Source organism: Homalodisca vitripennis, unplaced genomic scaffold (genome assembly GCF_021130785.1).
Source record: "Homalodisca vitripennis isolate AUS2020 unplaced genomic scaffold, UT_GWSS_2.1 ScUCBcl_6719;HRSCAF=14062, whole genome shotgun sequence".
Classification (NCBI taxonomy): domain Eukaryota; kingdom Metazoa; phylum Arthropoda; class Insecta; order Hemiptera; family Cicadellidae; genus Homalodisca; species Homalodisca vitripennis.
In genome coordinates, this window is record NW_025782835.1 from 18,632 (window position 1) to 37,499 (window position 18,868).

An 18,868-nucleotide genomic window follows, 5' to 3' on the forward strand; every position below is an offset into this window, starting at 1 on the left:
AAATGAATTAAACTCATTACAAATTTGTTTAATATCGCAGATTTCGTTACCATTAATATTTAAAGACTGTATGGGAGGTCGTTTTGACGTTTGTCCTGTTATTTCATTTATAACCTTCCACGTAGTCCTCGAATCTCCGTTACATTTATGAAAAGTATTCTCGTAATAAGAATTTTTTAAATTTCTGATTTCAAATTGCAGTTTATTCCTGTAATTTTTATAACGCAATTTTAATTTTCCATTGTTTGGGTGATGCTTAACGAGTTTATAGAGTTTATTTTTTATTTTATTTTTTTGCAAATACAATCTCTCATCCAAGGTTTAATTTTAAAAACACCGCTTGTTTTGGTTGATTGTTCAAATTTACTTTCAGAAATTATTTTTTGGATGGTATTATGAAAAGTATCAAACGCAGTTGACGGGTTTTTATCGTCGTAGACTTCTACCCATTTAACCTGTTCAAGTCGCGCAAGAAGCCCGTCGTAATCTATGCGATAGGAGGGAGGGGAGGGGCCGGCAGAATCAGCTGATGTCTGTCCCTCCACTCCTCCCCCGCCCACGACCACCCGCACGCACACAACAGCCATCCTGTGATCTGTAATATTCGCGTCTATTACCTTTACATCGACTTGAGTCTTGACTTTGTTTGCTAATCTAGCAAACACGTGATCGATGCATGAAACTGATTCTGTCGTTACTCTAGTTGGTTCTTTCAATAAACAATCGAATCCGTTAGAGCAAAGAAATGCATTGTAATTGTCAATTATCATACTATTTTCAAATAAATTTAAATTAGCGTCCCCGATGAAAAGAGCGTTCTTTTTTGTTTTAAAATTATTATTACGAAGAAAATACTCATTAATCTCAACTAGGAAATCGTCCTTGCTGAAGCTATGCAGCCTGTAAATTGCAAACAAACAAAACTTCTGTGAATTAAACTTAAATTCTAATATCATTAGATCTGCTGTTTTAAAGTTTATCGGTTCACATATAAAAATTTCAACATCCAACTTTACAAAAATTGCTATACCTCCTGCCCTCTGATTTTCATTTGCATTTGAAAAACTCTTATAATTTGGAATTTTAAAAAACTGTAACTCTTCATTATCTATCCATATTTCTGTCAGTACAATTATTTCAGGAAACAAATGTCTACTACTTAATTCAGCAATGAATAAATCGAAGTTACTTCTCATACTACGAATGTTTTGATGCAATATTGTAAAATCCGACCATTGTTTTAACGTTACACTGATTAGTCGTAATCCATTATTTTACATTTTGAAATTTATTAACGGCTCTAGTAAAAGATTTTAATTGAAACAGTTCTACTACCAAGTTGACTACCTTGAAAATAATTAAATCTAGCAGAATGTTATTTGCTTATTAAAAGAAATAAATAAATAACGTATTGTAAAAACCAAATATTTCTATTGTTTAAAACTATTTTTAACTTTAAAGAGAACTTAAAATTTAACTTATGTTTCCAGTAATAACACAGTAATAAACAAAAACAAACCAAAATACGTAGCATATCTTATATGATGAAAGTATTACTGAAAGTGAAGTACATGTATATATATATATATTTACAGTTTAGTTTAGTCCAAGTCCTCCTCTCGTGTGATAACTCTGACTGGCGCCTTTTCTTCTTTCCTGAGGAAGATCTTGCCGTTTCTCACCCAGAGGAACTTGAAGTTTTTCTCGCGCTGATACTTCCTCGCCAGAGCGTACAGCGCCCGTCTCGCCGGTGATAGAGACTCGTTGACGTAGATGGGACGGTCATCAGTTGCACCGATGTGACGAGTTGAGAGGGTCCTCTTCACACGTCGCCTCTGTAGAAACTCCTCCTTGTCCAGTCGACGAACGAACTTCACAATAATCCCGGCGGATTGTTTCCACTCTGCTTGGCACCAAGTCTATGGCACGCGTCCACCATAGTGTCAGACACGGTTAAGTCCAGTGCCTTGCCGACGTCCTTCACGATGGTCAACACATCTTCATTGGAAGTTACAGGGATTCCTTGAATCTCCACACAGTTACTGCGAGAGTACTGCTCTATGTTCTCCAGACGATCTTCCAGAGCTCTCACCTTCTTCTTCAGCTCCTTGTTCTCCGATGTGATAGACTCAATCAGCTGATTAAGTTTCTCATTCTGCTCCTGTTGTGCTTTAAGAGCCTTGGTGTTCTCTATGAGCTGTGAGTCCATTGATTCACAGGCCTTATTAAAACTTTTCTCATATTTTGCTTGGCTATCTCTTATATCGGTAACCACTCTCATGATATCTTCAAGAGATAGTTTACCTTCATCTGCTGCAGACTCGAGTCTCATGCTTTTCCTCCTCGTGGATTGACAGTCCTTACACCTCCAAACTAGACCCTCTTCATTTAGGCAATCCAACGTCAGCCTTGCTATATTTCAAACATGCCGCATGGAAATCTCGTTTACAGTCAACACAGGTGAGTTTAGATTGATTAATTTTAATATTCTTGACGCATACACCACAGCTCGACATTTTTACAGAAAATAATTGTGTAAAACAAAAATCGCTGTGTAAAATAGCAATTAAACACTGTTGCACGACTTGTAGAAACGTGAACTATATCAACGACCACTCGAAACACAGTAGCAGGAGCACGCACTGATAACGATGTTTACTCTCCGAGCGCCGACTCATCACTGACTTTAATAATTACTTCATTATAAGAAAATATCAAAACATTTACCATTAGTTTTACAGAGAAAGAGAAAAATGTATGTTGGCTCTTTAGACACTGATTCCCTTACCAAACGATTTCAGAGTTTTTCTGTTTAACTTATTACCTATGTAATACAGTATTTGTATTCTATTTTTACTAGGAAACATTCTGTGCCGATACCAATTGCTCTCTGAACAATATAAATTGCTCCCTACAATATAAATATACCCCTTTTCTCTTCAAATTTCACTCAGTTTATTTGCTTATCCACAATTGAGTGTCCCTGATATGAGACTACCAATTCACCTTTTTGTAGGTGTCTCTGATGTCGAACGATGTAAATGTTTCACTTTGAGCTTCTTCGTTGTCTACTTTCTTTGGATCTCTTCAGACAGACGCACATGACTCCATATTCCAGGAGTCAAGTCTGAGACACAGTCAGATTCCAGACTCTGCAAGTTAAACTAAAAATTAAAGAAATCATTTACATACAACATATTTTGTCTAGCTAAATTCATGAATTCATCATTTAGAAAGCAAAGTTGTAAGGTAAGGGATGTATTATTATGTTGCAGACAACAAGACTCCATCTAAATCTAGTTTTCTGACAGATGATGTTCTTTTAGAAGGAGACGATTCACAAACTAGATGGAGGGCTGACCTGGAACAGTTACTTCTAGAAGTTTGATTTAGATTTATATCGTCACAGAAACATTAAAGTGTAATACATTTAAAGCTGAACCAAACTGATCGAGTTAAATGGGTTTTATTCGATTGGTCAGTACATGAAAAGTTAATGGGGTACTTTATAAGTGGCAGGTACAAATGAATGAACCTTAACAGAGGCTGTGTCAAAGAGATTTATTCTGCAGTATCCGGGGAAGTTCCTCTTCAATCTATTGCATTTATTGCGAAGGACTGGTAGTTACGTCGTTGTGATTTGTGTGATATGTAAGCCTGTGTCAACATCAATAAAGAAGTTAATATTATAGTATCGTATCTTCCTAACAGCAGTAAAAAATTGTCTCACATGCCATTGCAGTGCGATATCTAATTATTTATAAGGATACTTTGTTTTATGGAGTTAGGGATTACATTGAAAGCCTTCCTATATTTTTTCATATTTACGTAATGTTTGGTTCTTCTTTTGGCAAAGAGTATATCTAGTGTAGCTTTTTTTTTAAGGAGAAGCCGATTCCCTTTTAAGCCTTATTCTGCCCGCCCTCATGGGCCACTGGCCTGTGAGAGGATCTTATCAAACAGAATAAGGGGGAGAGTCGATACAGTACAAGGTCAATGGTACTGATAAAAAGTGCAAGGGTCACAGACAGGATTCGAACCTGCGCTATCTCTAACTCAGACTCAAAGTCCGACGTCTTAGACCGCTCGGCCATCGGCACTCCCCTAAAAAACATCTGCTAGCAGATGTCATCAATATAACCTGTTTATTCTTTTTCATAATAAAGTATTATAAAAATGTATTAAAAAAGAAAATTTGAGTGAGTAGGAATACCTGCAAGACCACTTACTCGCAGGTATAATGTAAGTAGATTTGTATACTCGGCATCGGAGCATGGAGGCCTCGCTTTATGTAAGTAGTAAAGCAAATGTTTATTTACTTCACTATGTCTTATTCCCTCCATCCAATTTTTTATTTTGTAGTACATCACAAGCGTTGTTACGACAATGCGGTGACGTTTGCTAATGTCATCTTCAGCGATGTTTAGTCTTGGTGGCACTGACATGAACAACCACGTGTACTTCTTAGTATCTTCTAGAGTTAATTACCATAGAGTCTCATTGCTTATAATGATCAATCATATTTATTTCAGGAAATAACATATTTCTAATTGACAGATCTTCATTTGTGGCCTTATTAAAACTAATACCAGATGTTCCACAAAGAGGTTTAGACGTTTGATTTTATATTACTTACCCATTTATCCACCGAACATTTTCAAACTCTACACAATTCATTAAATAGATTTTATAAATATTCTGTAAGCATTTCAGCTCTCTAGCAATTGTTGAAACAAAATAGTGGTATTTTTAAAAACAATACTTTAAAACAGAAAAAAACAGTATTTCATTCAGAAAATTAGAAAAAATTACAGGCCACAATTATTCTTAAAAAGAAATTTTGCAGTATCCGGGGATGTTCCTCTTCAATCTATTGTTTTAATTCCTCATCATTATTGAAGCTACGAGTATGAATTTGTTCCTTTAATTAACCTCATAGAAAGAAATCACACACAGTTAAATCTGGGGATCGAGGTGGCCAATCTAATAATTCACTTCCACGACCAATCCAAGGACCATGAAGGTTGACATTTTAGATATCGCTTTGAAGTATTTGCGAAATGAGGAGGAACACCATCTTGTTGGGAGATTGCTTGATCCATTCCTGGAACCATAGAATGAGCTGTTCATTTAACCAGCTGTTCTTTAAAACTGCGACGCAGTAATCAAATCAGGTAATTCAAGAAACGAGTTTTTTATAGGAAGATTATTGGTAAAATTTACAATATGCTATCATCTTTGTTCTGCAATTATTAGGGAGCTTTAATTTTCACAGATTATTTTTACAACCTGCATTGTTCCTTGTGAAGAGTTTGAAAACGTTCGGTGCATAAACGGGCAATTAATATAAAATCAAACATTTAAACCTCTCCGTAGGACACTATGTACATTACCAATGATATTTTTTAATGAAACTTTTGATCATTAATAACTAAAAGTAAACCAAACATTACTTATGTACTAGAATTTGGGAAGATATTACTAAAAATACTGAAATAAGGAAATTCTTCTGAATAAGAAAAATCTATTACAGTTTTTTTTATGTAGGAGTAAAAGAACCCCAAAACTAACTACATCAAAGCGGATAAAATAATTAATAAAATAAAAATTGATTCACCGATAAGGTTAAGTACACTCATCTCCACTACTAGTTCGAATTATTATGAGCAAAAAATGGAGAAACTTTATTACTTTTTTTAATTTACTTTCCACTATATATTAATATTTATACTTACAAGAACATCTCCTGAATAAATATTACAATATGTAACATTGATACGAACAGAGCTATATATGTATATAATAATAAACCTTTTTAACACTTTTTAAACTTTTTTATTTTCGTACAATGTACATTTCAAATTCTGGGAATTCTGGAAGTACAATGAAAAATGTAATTAAAAAAATTTCAATCGTTGAGCGAACTGAAGCCTATGAATATTCTGGTAAGATTTTAAATGTCTTAGTCCGACCACTCAATATTGTCGATGCAATAAACGATATAAATGGAATGGTACTGGTATCACTCGGCGGGGAGAGTCCATTGAATGAACTTTATTAATTCAACAATATAGATGGTATATACACTTGCTATAGTGAGGAATCCATTACTTTAATGGATGGATTCGCTTGGTGCTATTATTTCATCAAGCACGACACGTCGGTTCGCAGCCAGTAACGTGACACTAATGTTGGTCCAAGACTAATGTTTGAGATTGGCTCACTTAGCTAAATCGATTACAGTTGAACTAGATGCAGCTTGACGTTCCCTGTTACCTAACACCTACTAGTGTGAAACTCGGCAATGACAATCAATGTTGGCTAGTTTAAGCGGATTCTGTCGTCCCATTAAGCCAATGTTAAATTTTATCGTATTTCGGTACCATTTACTTCAAACCTACTACATCCAGGTAAACAAAACTGTATGAATTTTTAACTAACTAATACACCTAAAATTATATACATTCATAGTTGTTAAAAATATTTATATACTAGCAGTTGCCGCGGCTTCGCACGCGATTCTGTTGAAAAATATATTTATTTATATTATTATACTTATTATATTTATATATATTATACGTAACTATATTTACGTATTCTTTTTCTATCACCTTCTAAACACTCTTGAGATAATTGATAGTCATTTCCTTCGTGAGCCTCTTTGGCATATTATGAAAGGATGTACCATATCTCCTGTTTCTATATTAAGTTATTCAGTACAATAACTTTATATGGATGAATCTCGATAAACTAATTAGGTTATAAAGAACCAAATTCTGTCTGTTACAATTAATTTTCTGTCTAAGATATTTCCAGTATTTTTGTGGAGTTTGCCTTGTGCTACGATCAAGAAAATGTATCAACGAAAACCAATTTATATCATAAAGCGTCTTCTTTCGGCTCTTTTCATTTACCTTCGTTCTGACCAAATTCCATTACCTTATGAGCAAACATTCACGGCTTTGTACAATGAGATGGTTTTTATAACAGCGTTTAATCGTAATTTCATTGCATTAGATGGATTATTGATCATTGGCAAAATAAAAATTTAAAATTAGATAATAACTTCGTCTCTGCAATCTGCATTACACTACTGATCAAGCAGTTTACAGTAATTTAATAGTTACTAAAATTTCAATTTAAGCAAATGTTTCTGCCTCTTTGATGAACTTCAGCTGAAAGTATTAAGAGCTGTTCAGTATCAGTTCACTTTGTATTACGTGTCGAGCGCAGTCTGCCGGATCGAAGGTAAAAACACTCCAACATCAACAACAACTTATAAATAAAAAAATAATTAAATACACTATTTAAATCGGATCAAATCATGAATCTAAACCATTCTCGAATCCAATTTAACACACACACAAAATTTCATCAAAATCGGTCCAGTCGTTTAGGAGGAGTTCAGTCACATACATACGAACACAATAAATAAATATATAAATATATATATAAAGATTTTCTAAAAATAACATTAAAAAAATCTTCAATATTTATATTAAAACTTTTATCCGCTACTATACAAATGCAGCTTTAACTCGACGTAAGGGTTGAAGAATTTGGTGATAATTTTAGGGATATAAATGTATATATTTTGAAATATAGAATTATAAAACATGTTTTACCTACACCAGACTCCCCTTAAGGTAAGATATCAGAAGTCCCGGGCACTTATTAGTTAAACGTCAACTGTACATACTATTTCTGACATTATGCAACATGTGTAACATTGTACAGCAGGAATAAACAGTACTGCGTTTGGGCGTGGCCCAGGCACAAGTTGCGTCTTTTTGCTACAATCCCTCTAGCACATGTTACGCTAAAAGCATTTTTACGAGTGAAAAGTATAAATCTGTCCTTTTAAATATTGTGAGATGACTCATTGACTTGCCACCTACAATAAATATGTATTGTGTTGTGATAGCTACGTGAATACGTAATACATCTTCTTTAAACTCCAATGAATTCTGCAACTTTGAAATGAGGTAATATTTCAATATAATCGCACTACTTAATAATGTAATGATGGAAATATAATTAGTGATAGCTACTACCATATCACACTTTGTGTTTTTGGTTTTGGATTTGAGCCTTGTGCTAATAAAGGACTTCGATCAACGCATAGCTTTATTAGTAATTAGGCTACTACACTTTACAAAAACCGTTACTGCAGGTAAATAAAAACCTATCAAGCATAAGGCTAAGCCATATTTTATTTAGTAGTGTCATATTTTAGTTTTTTTAGGTTTTCTTGAATACAAGAAAAAAATATAATAAGATTTGCATCGTTTCCTCGAGCAGTTATATAAATATTAGAATATTAACATTTCAGGAATAGTTCAGAACAAAAAACACTGCCGAAGATAAAAATGTGTTCATCTAGTTGTGATGGAGGAAATTACATGTTTTACCCATAAATATCCTTTAATTTCATAAAATAATATTTAATCTTCCAAAGTGTAGTTTCAATAAATATTATATAATTAAAGAACATATCATCATTAACTAATAAGCCATTAAAATCATACTCACTGAAGTTATTAAAATCATAATTAATCTGGAACCAATTTTATTGGGGACCTGCTGCAAATTTACTGGAATTTCTTAATTTAAATTTTTATAGTTTCTTGCATAATGATAAAAAATTATGATGTTAAAGATTTTTATTACGACCATACGCAACTTCTGCAAACATTACGTTGTAAATTTTACACGTTAATCTTAAAATTAGAATTGAAAATTGTGTAAAGTATCAAAATGATCAGCAAGCAAAGAGACGAAAAATGATAATGTCATGAAGTTTAAACCTGTAAACCACTTCATGTGACACACAGTACATACAGGGTGTCATATACCACCAATTAAATATATGTACTACCCACGCGGGGTATATGATGCCAAATCATATAAATTATAATCCATTCATTTTATGGAGATGCCTTAGTAAGGGAATATGTTGTTTATACATAAAATGTATAGGCAAAGATTACTTCAGCTGTTTTTCGTCTTGGAATTAGGCAAACTTTACTCTTCAAACGTGTTCAGATGATTTATTGACATATTTTCCCTACATTTCGAGAATTCATCTTTGAGGTTGATGTGCAAATATCAGGAAATTTGTGAGTTACAGCTCAATACCATCAGAATCCTTTCAAACATTTAAACTAATAAAATCGTAGCATGACCTTTTAAGGAATAGCAATTTGAATGTATCTAATTAAATCTTATAGAATCGGATGACAATGAATACAGGTCAGAAGCGGTCCATGGTTATAATTAAGACAGATAGAGCATCACAGGTTAGAACAAAGTTATTAAAACATATTCATTTACCAAACGTTGTCATACTAATCAATGAGCTCCCCAACAGCTCATTCATCATTCATCTACATTATTTAGAGTCAGACTGTCAAAAGCTTGATTAAAATACCTTTCAATGTCTGAAGTGTTTGCCTCAAACTCCTGTGATAGATCTTATATCACATTACTAGGATCTTTTGATTAAAGGAAAGTGATTCTAAAACCACAAATGAGGGAAAGTTGTAAATATACTATAAAGTATCCATGACATAATGAGCGAGTTTTATTGATAGTAATAAAGAGGACGTTAGTCTCCAAATTAGTTTTTTTTCTTATAAGTATTGTTTTCGAATGCAACATATATTTTTTGATAATAATATAAACATAATTATTAATTACAACTGATTGTTTGGGTTTCAGACAAGGAGTTACGAAAAAGCTATGAAAGCCAAGGGAGTCAAGGTCTTAAACTATTATAAGTTATAAAATATACCTTTACCTTAAATAAACGTACTTGAAAGAGTTTCCAGCGTTTGATGAAATAGTTATTATGCTTTGGACCTTGATATTAAATATTAAAAGCCAGTGCGACATGATTCTGAAGCTCGTGATTAAAGCTGTTTCTTAGAAAGAGAGAGAGTACTTCGGATACTAAAATAAAAATATAATTATTAAATTTTCCAGTATTTTTGTGAAATTCCAGTGATTTATAACATGGAATTTTGACAGCTCAAATCAGAGAGAATATCCATTACTACGATAAAAATGAATTTATAAATTTATTAAAATGAATAATTTTGTAGTTACTTATATTTTAGTAAATATTTCAAACACTCAATGTACTTTTGAAATTCTTCGCTCAAGGAACCTATGGTGGCAATTAACTAACTGAAAAACCCGAAGTAAAATACATTTCTATGAATTGTAATTAACATCTCCACTGTTAATAAAACACTTTTCTTTAACTTAAATTCATGTTCAATAGAATGTCAAAAGTAGTTTCTGACAGGTTAACATAATTAAATGTTATTGTTTTAGACACTGTGCAAAACACAAATCATGCAATTTGTAGTATTACAATAGAACCCTTGCTTTATTTAAAACTGTAAAAAGTGAGTAAACAGTTTCTACATCCTTGCATTTAAGTACACTCCACTGTTAATTCAAAACTGATCGGTTTCTTTGAATTTTTTTAGATATCTGTTCAAGAGAAAACGAGACAAGAGATTAAAAAAAACATTTTCCTTTTAGTTAATTAGAAAGAAATTAGCAAACCTATAAACATTTTTCTATTTATGCAGATAAAAATCCTCAACATCCTTTATGGATGTACCCACTAACAATTTTCATATTTTTCGATGGACACTCCTTATTTAAGATTAAAAGATGAAGTAATCACCTAGTGTAGACTAATAAATACCATAAATTGTAAAATCCAAAAATTCCAATTCAAATTTAAATTACTCTTTATTACAATATAATACAATACAATTTATATGATAATACCTTCACTTGGCCCGAAATTTGTTCTTGACAGGGAATTTCCATTTAAAATAGTTTTAAGGATAACGGACAATTTATAAAATAAATCTGTTGAATTAACCACATTTAAACGTTAAACTTAAATAACAACGTCTAATATGGATGGATGCATAGTTCACTGCCGTGCATAACAGAATAAAAGACAGCACGCAATTATTGGTCCATTGGAAGACTAATGAGCGCTTTGTTTTTATGGAACGGATAAAATTTGTTATTCAAATTACAGCCACAGAAGGTTTTCAAGTTGTGATAGTGATGCAAAACGTGGTATTTTTGGTGAATTAACTATTGCAGACAAAAAATTCTAAGCCATTCATATCCTTCATACCATTATCGTTTTACTACCGTTTTGATAATTAGTTGAAAACTTATAGAAAAACGGTTTAAGAATCACCCAAATGCTTATTAAAGACATAGAATACCACGACCATAATTAGTGAGAAGATAATTTATGAAAGTAAGAAAACATAAAATTTGCGAATAAAGCGATGGAAAGTCTAATGCACCAATCTCGAGTTGGAGAGTTTTCATTAGATTGACTCTTTGCGTCTTCTTGGAATTCACTCTCAGAAAGTTGCGCATCAGTGGATTCATTAGCAGACTCTTGAGATATGCCTTCTGAATTGTTATCCTTTTCAGTAACAAAGAGTTTATCGTTTAATATATTTGAAACTAAAATTTTATCTTCTCCGTTTGAATAAACTCGCCTATAGGTATATTTTTCTTAAGGAGAAATATCCATACTACTCATGCAACGTAGTAAAAATTTACTCTTTTATGGTCAAATTAAGAATTTTTAACGTTTACGGTAAGCGTTACCGATTTTATTTCAATTACCTTTGACATTTTCAATAAAAAATGTAAATATATGTACGGGTTATATAAAAAATATCATTAGTAATAAACGTAATATTTGAAAAAAGGAATTTGGTCATTATTTTCGATCACACATTTTAGTAAATACTTTAAAATGCTTAGTTGAATGAAATATTCCAACATTTTACAAAGGTTTATCGTGTTTTGTAATGTACTCAACAAAATAACATTCAAATACATAAATAAAGGTTTTTGCTGTTATTTGCAAAAATAATTGTAAGTATAAATAACTAAGGCAAAGTTACAGCTATCATATTCTGACCAGCCGCGCCCTGGCCGTGACCTTGGGATGACTAACCACCCTATCGCAGCAACAATGATGGCATCATGTTTGTAGATGTCAAGCTTTGCATTGTAGTATAACTCTAGGGATACCATAAAGGCTAAACTTAAGGATTCTTTTGTGGATAATAAATACACAACAAACAAACCTCTTTTTATAGGCATAGTCCAGGACTAGACTAGACAGAGTATTAAACATTAAAATTCACCTTTTTGTAAAGTTAAGCCTCGCTGTTGCCTTTAATTGGGATTTATAGGAAACTTCAGAAAAGTCCATCTTTCAATTTACTAACCCTTCTTTGAAATATTGGTATCTGACCAGCATAACATAATACGTCGAGTATAAGTGGCATATCTGCAAATAAATATACTGTTCTGTTGGAATCCGTAGGTGTTGTGGGTATATGTTTCCACCACTAATTTAAAGCCCTTTCCAAACAATGTTTCAACATAAATAACGGATACAAAAAACAACCCCACTTTGTGAAGATTTTTTGGAAGATATATCATACATCTTTAGTCACAGTTTTGTCGAAATACAAAAAAAAAGAAAAGGCTTCTCCAAAAAGTGAAGTGGGTTTCACTAGAAATAACAGCATCAATGTTTGTTCTAATCCCACTTGATTAGAAATACTGCTAGCCAAATCCATATCGTACAGTCTTGACCTCATTTAGTTTTAAACTGAGTCAAAAGTTATTTATGTACTAAAGTAGTATTTTGAGCACGTTATTTTGTATTTGAATGTACCATTGAAACATGGTGTATTATTTTCTTATAGTTATTTAAGTGATTTGCCTATGGTAACTTTCTTAGGTGCCAATAAAAACACTAGCATTAAAATAATTGCATTACTACCCAAACTTGACACTTTAGCTCTTTGTTTTATAGTTGTAGCAATTTTAATCGTACAGCCCATTGCCTGTTTTTATGTACACGTGCCTACTCTAATTTAAAATTATAGTTTCGGTTTATGGTTCCTATTATTAAAAGAGATTTTAACTGTAAATGAACTCATCATTGTCTTAAATAAACTAATATTCGCATTTATTAAATAAATTACTAATTGTAAAAAATCTTCCCATTCGAATAAGAATTCTTAATCCTCCCGAAACTCCTGATTTGTATGGTACATTTATAACCATTTATTATTTACTAATAATAATAAACACGCTTACCAGTGATTAAAAAAATTATAAATTATTTAGTAATATTTTAAAATTCCCCTTTGGTGACAACTTATTTTATAAATTAATTTACAGAATATTTTGTACAGTATACAAAAATAAAAAAAAACTAACATTTCTAAATTACCAGGGCGATTCAAAACACTATGCCCGTAAAGATGACTTTCTATTTTAATATAGATATTCAAAAAACGAATTGCGGGTAGTAAGTACGTCGATAAACCTGGATCTCAGCTGAGCCTCATTTTGTTCGTACTATTATACAAGTTAACAGCAGTCGTGTAGCGATAAAGGGTGGAGATTACACGTTTCCGATAGCTACCCATTGCCCGTAATCCATTAAACGAAGAACGACCATAAAATAATTCCCGATTGAAAAAAACAAAAATTCTTTGGTCCATGTATAATCATTACTACTTAGTCAACGACGAACGAATTTATATGAGTCTACCCTTGGTATTCAAATTTAACCGAAATCACAAGCGAATGCTTACGTTAGCTATATTACAAATCACCAGTTGACACAATCCAGCCCGATTGCCAGTCGATGTCGTTCAAAAGTATAAGTATGAAGGGATGTAAATCCTTGACGCCCTCTAGAAGGTCGTTGTTTACACGAAATATTTGGTTTCAGTTGTGGGTGGTTCCATAAGTGTTCACGGAATGCCTCGTTATGTGTCATCTAGTCACAACACTGTTCAACTCCTCGTCATATAAAACTTTTCATTTCAAGTATTAACGAAAGCTTACCTTAAAAATTAACGATTTCATTTATTGATTATATATATATTATATATTTGTTTGAAAAAAATACGTGGGTTTATGGGCAAATTCGTTAACATGTTCTTTTGCGGTTTAGAGTTTTCATAATCGGCTAATGTATGCAAAACGTTGTTGTTAATTATGTCAGAGCTGTTGCAAATTTATATACGTACTTCAAAGCATTGCATGTGATAAGGAAAAGGATTAAAGCAAAGTACTTAGTCAGCTGTTAGGTTTGTGGTAAAATATAAGAAACTTGTCATTAGAAGACTATCCGCTAAAAAGTCAATTAACTCTCTATTCTTTTGTATAAAAGAGATTGTTGGACATGGACCACAAAAGTCCACAAATTGTGGTTGACGAATGGAATACATTTTCCTGATAAATAGCCAGTCACAGAGAAGAGGATCAGCTCACGGAGATAAAGTTAGGTTTGTACCATCACATGACCAGTTAGCAGTATTATAACTTTCTACTTATTAGATACTTAAAATCTGTATTATATATTAAGAAAATCATATAGCGACAGTTTCGCTGCATGATTAATTTTTATTGGCAGTTTATTTAACATATTTGTTATAATAAACATACTTTATAAAAGATAAATTCGTGTTATTGAAATACAAGTGTTTTCAACGGTTTGGTTTTAAAACTGTCAGTGTCTTCCATATTTGGTAAAATTCAATGCTATCATGTTGTATAAATATAGTTCCAAACAATAATAATATCACCAGACCCCAACCTTACCTGATTTAGATGTTTGCAGACTGTGTTCTTTTTAATTTGGGATTCCCCTTCACAATAACTTCTTAAATAATATTAATTTATTAGTTAACATTAACAAGAAAGAAACCCTATAAAACAGGTTGCTATACAAAATTGGAAAAGTAATAGTATTATAGACACTAAATTACATTCTGGTTAAACAGAGGCCACCAATTTCAGATCCGCTGCGGCTATCGTTTTAGTTGAAATTTACTAAAAGAAATTGTAGAATTTATTTTCTTCACTTTAGGTATCAATATCAAGGAAAGGCACCGAGTCCGATCACGGCCAAGGTCAATATCAGCGGAACGCATCGAGTCGGATCATGGTCAAGATCAATATCAGCGGAATGCACCGAGTCGGGTCATGGTCAAGGTCAATATCAGCGGAACGCACCGAGTCGGTCATGGTCAAGATCAATATCAGCGGAATGCACCGAGTCTCGATCACGGCCAAGGTCATATCAGCGGAACGCCCGAGTGCGGATCGGTCATGGTCTCAAGGTCAATATCAGCGGGAACGCACCGAGTCGGTCATGGTCAAGATCAATATCAGCGGAACGCACCGAGTCGGTCACGGCCAAAGGTCAATAATCATGCAGAAACGCACCGAGTCGGTCACGGTCAAGATCAATATCAGCGGAATGCACCGAGTCGGTCACGGTTCAAGATCAATATCAGCGGAACGCACCGAGTCGGTCACCGGTCAAGATCAATATCAGCGGAACGCACCGAGTTAGTCACGGTCAGGATCAATATCAGCGGAGTGCACCGAGTCCCGTCAGGATCAATAGAGCGGTCACAGATCGGTCACGAGTCAATATCAATATCAGCGAACGCACCGAGTCGGTCACGGTCAAGATCAGCGGAACGCACCGAGTCGGTTACGGTCAAGATCAATATCACCGGAACGCACCGATTTCGGTCACGGTCAAGATCAATATCAGCGGAACGCACAGAGTCGGTCACGGTCAAGATCAATATCAACGGAACGCACCGTGTCGGTCACGGTCAAGATCAATACCACCGGAACGCACCGAGTCGTTCACGGTCAAGATCAATACCACCGGAACGCACCGAGTCAGTCACGGTCAAGATCAATATCACCGGAACGCACCGAGTCGGTCACGGACAAGATCAATATTAAGGAAGTTACGTCTAACTAGCGGCGGCGGTCAAAGTCAAGGTCGTTCATCTGATCCCCCCACGTTCAATTGATTTCTACGAGGTTTCTACGTGAAAGGAATAACTATTTGAATGGGCTGACAATAATGTCTTAGTTCATCAGCGTTGTCTATCCCTCGAGATAGCACATACTGGATAATAACTATAAAAATTCCATAGGATGTAATCATGAATACTTGAGAGAGGAAGAAATATTACAAGAGCGAATATTAACGAGCCGCACGCGTGGGCCAATTAATGAATGACCTTGACCTTGAGCGACCGTGAGCGGTGTGTTTCCTAATTGTATTTTCGTGTATATTTCCTCATGTAAGCCAAGAATAAAAACATTCTAAAATATGTTTAACAAATTCAGATTATGCATAACAAGCAGACGCAGGCTAAGGGCCTGAAAGTACCGGACACTGAAACATTGTAATTTTTGTTTCGTATTTAATTTTAACAGAATCTCATAAAGTGGAAATGTGATCTAATAACAGAAAACCAATTCCGTGATAACGCTATTCCACCTGCTGAAGTTCAATATGTCTCCCTCAGAGTGCATCTAGTCTTTATTCCGTTAGCTCAGAAATTAGGCCTTAACTTACCAAGAATCAATAATTATGGAAATACCAAATACTGCACTTGATAGTCGTCCTCTTAGAACAGATGATGTTATCGACCCTGATATCAAAGATAGCCTATGTAGTCCTGAAGTGGTGGTGATTAGAGCTGCAATTTTAGCTGTTAGCCAGGCCATACATAGATAACTACGCAATAACTCCCAGACATTAAGCACCATTACACAGATCAAACTCTTAGTTGTATCGTAGTATCTCGATCTGTCTTTGTGTCCATCCATGTGTGCGCTAATTTGGTCAGAAAATTTCCTTCAGACGTGTAGCTATGCAAATATGTGTATTAATGGTTCTAGGGAAATGAGGGAACAACTGATTTTGAAAACAATAAAACAAAATTAAATGTAAAAAATGTCAGCAAAACTATATATTACTTTTCAAAAAACCATCTTGAGTAAAAACGACTTTTTATAATTTAAGCATATTAACACATGTAATAAAATTATTTATTGGATTGGGTTTTTTAATCATTTTATTAGAATCTTTCCAACTCTTGTTGTATCGGTTTACAACTCACTTACATTAAAATAACAAACATATTTCCATATGCCTTATTTTTAGTTTAGTTATCGGTTGAAGCGGTCGTGTCTGATATGTCCAGATTTTTTGGTTCTATAAATGTCCTAAGGTAATATTTTCAATTCTCATATGGTACGGTATGAACTCGTAAATATTCAAGAGTCAAACTGTATTAATATTTAGTAGTTTTAAAACCATTTTTTTTTATTTCATTTTAATTATTTCGAAATTGACCAGTCTGAAAACAGTTGATAAGAAAGCCAAAAGAAAGCTAATAGACTAATAATTGCTTTTAAGTAATTTTCCTTGCGATCCTCATAGCAAAAACCACATCGAAACCACAACGTGTTCTGTTGCCTTCCCGTGATGGCACTGCAGTATTGTGTACCATATTAAACCTAGTGCAATATATGCGATATTAGCTCCCTTATGTTACAATAATTGTACTAAATTGAGATGATATTTTTGATCAAATTGTTTTTATTTTAACTTTTTATAGAACAAACGACTGCCGTATATATCTTAGACAACTTTTCAGAAGTACACGAAATTAAAAATTAGGCAATTTTCTGAATAACGGTGCCATTAAATGCAGATTTTATATATTAGAAATCACTTATTCCGTCTTCTTCCGATCAAGCTCAAATTAATTTTAATGCGTTATATATGCATAAAAATTTATAACCTCACTCAGTTAGGGTGGTTAAGCAATAACTAATTCTGGTGACACGCTGCTCTATTTCCCCTATACTTTATAAACAAGTTTCAATAGTTTTATGTAAGGAAATACACTTTATTTAAGTTCTCAATTTTTAATTGTAGAGGGTGTAATACAATCTTAAAAGTCAATATCTCCTACAAGACGAATGGCATCCCTGCGCTCAAAATTAAAAGAGAAACATTTTTTTTTAATTCTTAACACCAGTACTAATTTCTTTATTTATGTGATTTCTCATAGTCTCTGTCCAGGTTTTTAATTGAAACAACTCGCTTTATATTTTGGTAATTAAAGTGTATTATATATATATATATATATATATATATATATATATATATTTATAAACTGGATTATATACTTACCAATACTAATAAAAAGATCACATCAACCACTGATCCTTAGGGGAAAGAAGTTGGTGGAAACACCTTCTCCCAAATTCATTTTTCTAAAGAGTATAACTCGATTTGGTAAATAACGGAAAATTGCAAACATACAATTAAAGCAAACTGAATAGACTTATAATTAATTGCATTTATATTTAACAGATACAGAAAATATTGTATTTGACCTCAGTTTTTAATTTAATTATTGTTGACTATAAATGTTGTAGGTAGTTATGGTACTTTTGTCATTAAAACTTTTATAACTCAAAACGCACTATTTCAATATATTTTCCCACACTTTTGATTAACTCATTGTATTACAACTATGTCGTAGAATAGAAGTTCGAGATGCATAGCACTTTAAAAAAATCGAGACTTGACTTAAAAAATTATTATTGAGTTTTAAAAAAGATTATTTACAAGATTAAACCATCACATTTAATATAATGCATTATCTATATTCCGTATGGAGAAAACAATATAATCTTATTTATAAACTTGTATTATTAAAATTGGTTTTGATGTAACACCAACTCCAAATAACATTCATTTTAAATTGTTGTTCTTAATGAAATAGCTATATTTTTATTCTAAAATAAATATTATTTTTATCATCACGAAAAAAATAATCAATATTTTAACTCGTATAAAAATGTGCACAAAACAATTTACATTAATTTAAAAATGGTACATATATAACATACATTCTCAATCTGACAAAAACCCAAAGTTACT

The 18,868-nt window shown here is 33.0% G+C and overlaps 1 protein-coding gene across 1 annotated transcript; it reads right to left on the minus strand.

The window, feature by feature from the left end:
* Positions 1 to 1,601: 1,601 nt before the first annotated feature.
* LOC124373932 lies at positions 1,602 to 2,332 on the minus strand. The gene is made up of 2 exons (XM_046832242.1): positions 1,937 to 2,332; positions 1,602 to 1,871 (listed from the first exon to the last, which is right to left on the minus strand). The coding sequence occupies exons 1-2, from the start codon at positions 2,330 to 2,332 to the stop codon at positions 1,602 to 1,604; spliced, it is 666 nt and encodes a 221-aa protein (XP_046688198.1).
* Between the last annotated feature and the right edge of the window lie 16,536 nt (positions 2,333 to 18,868).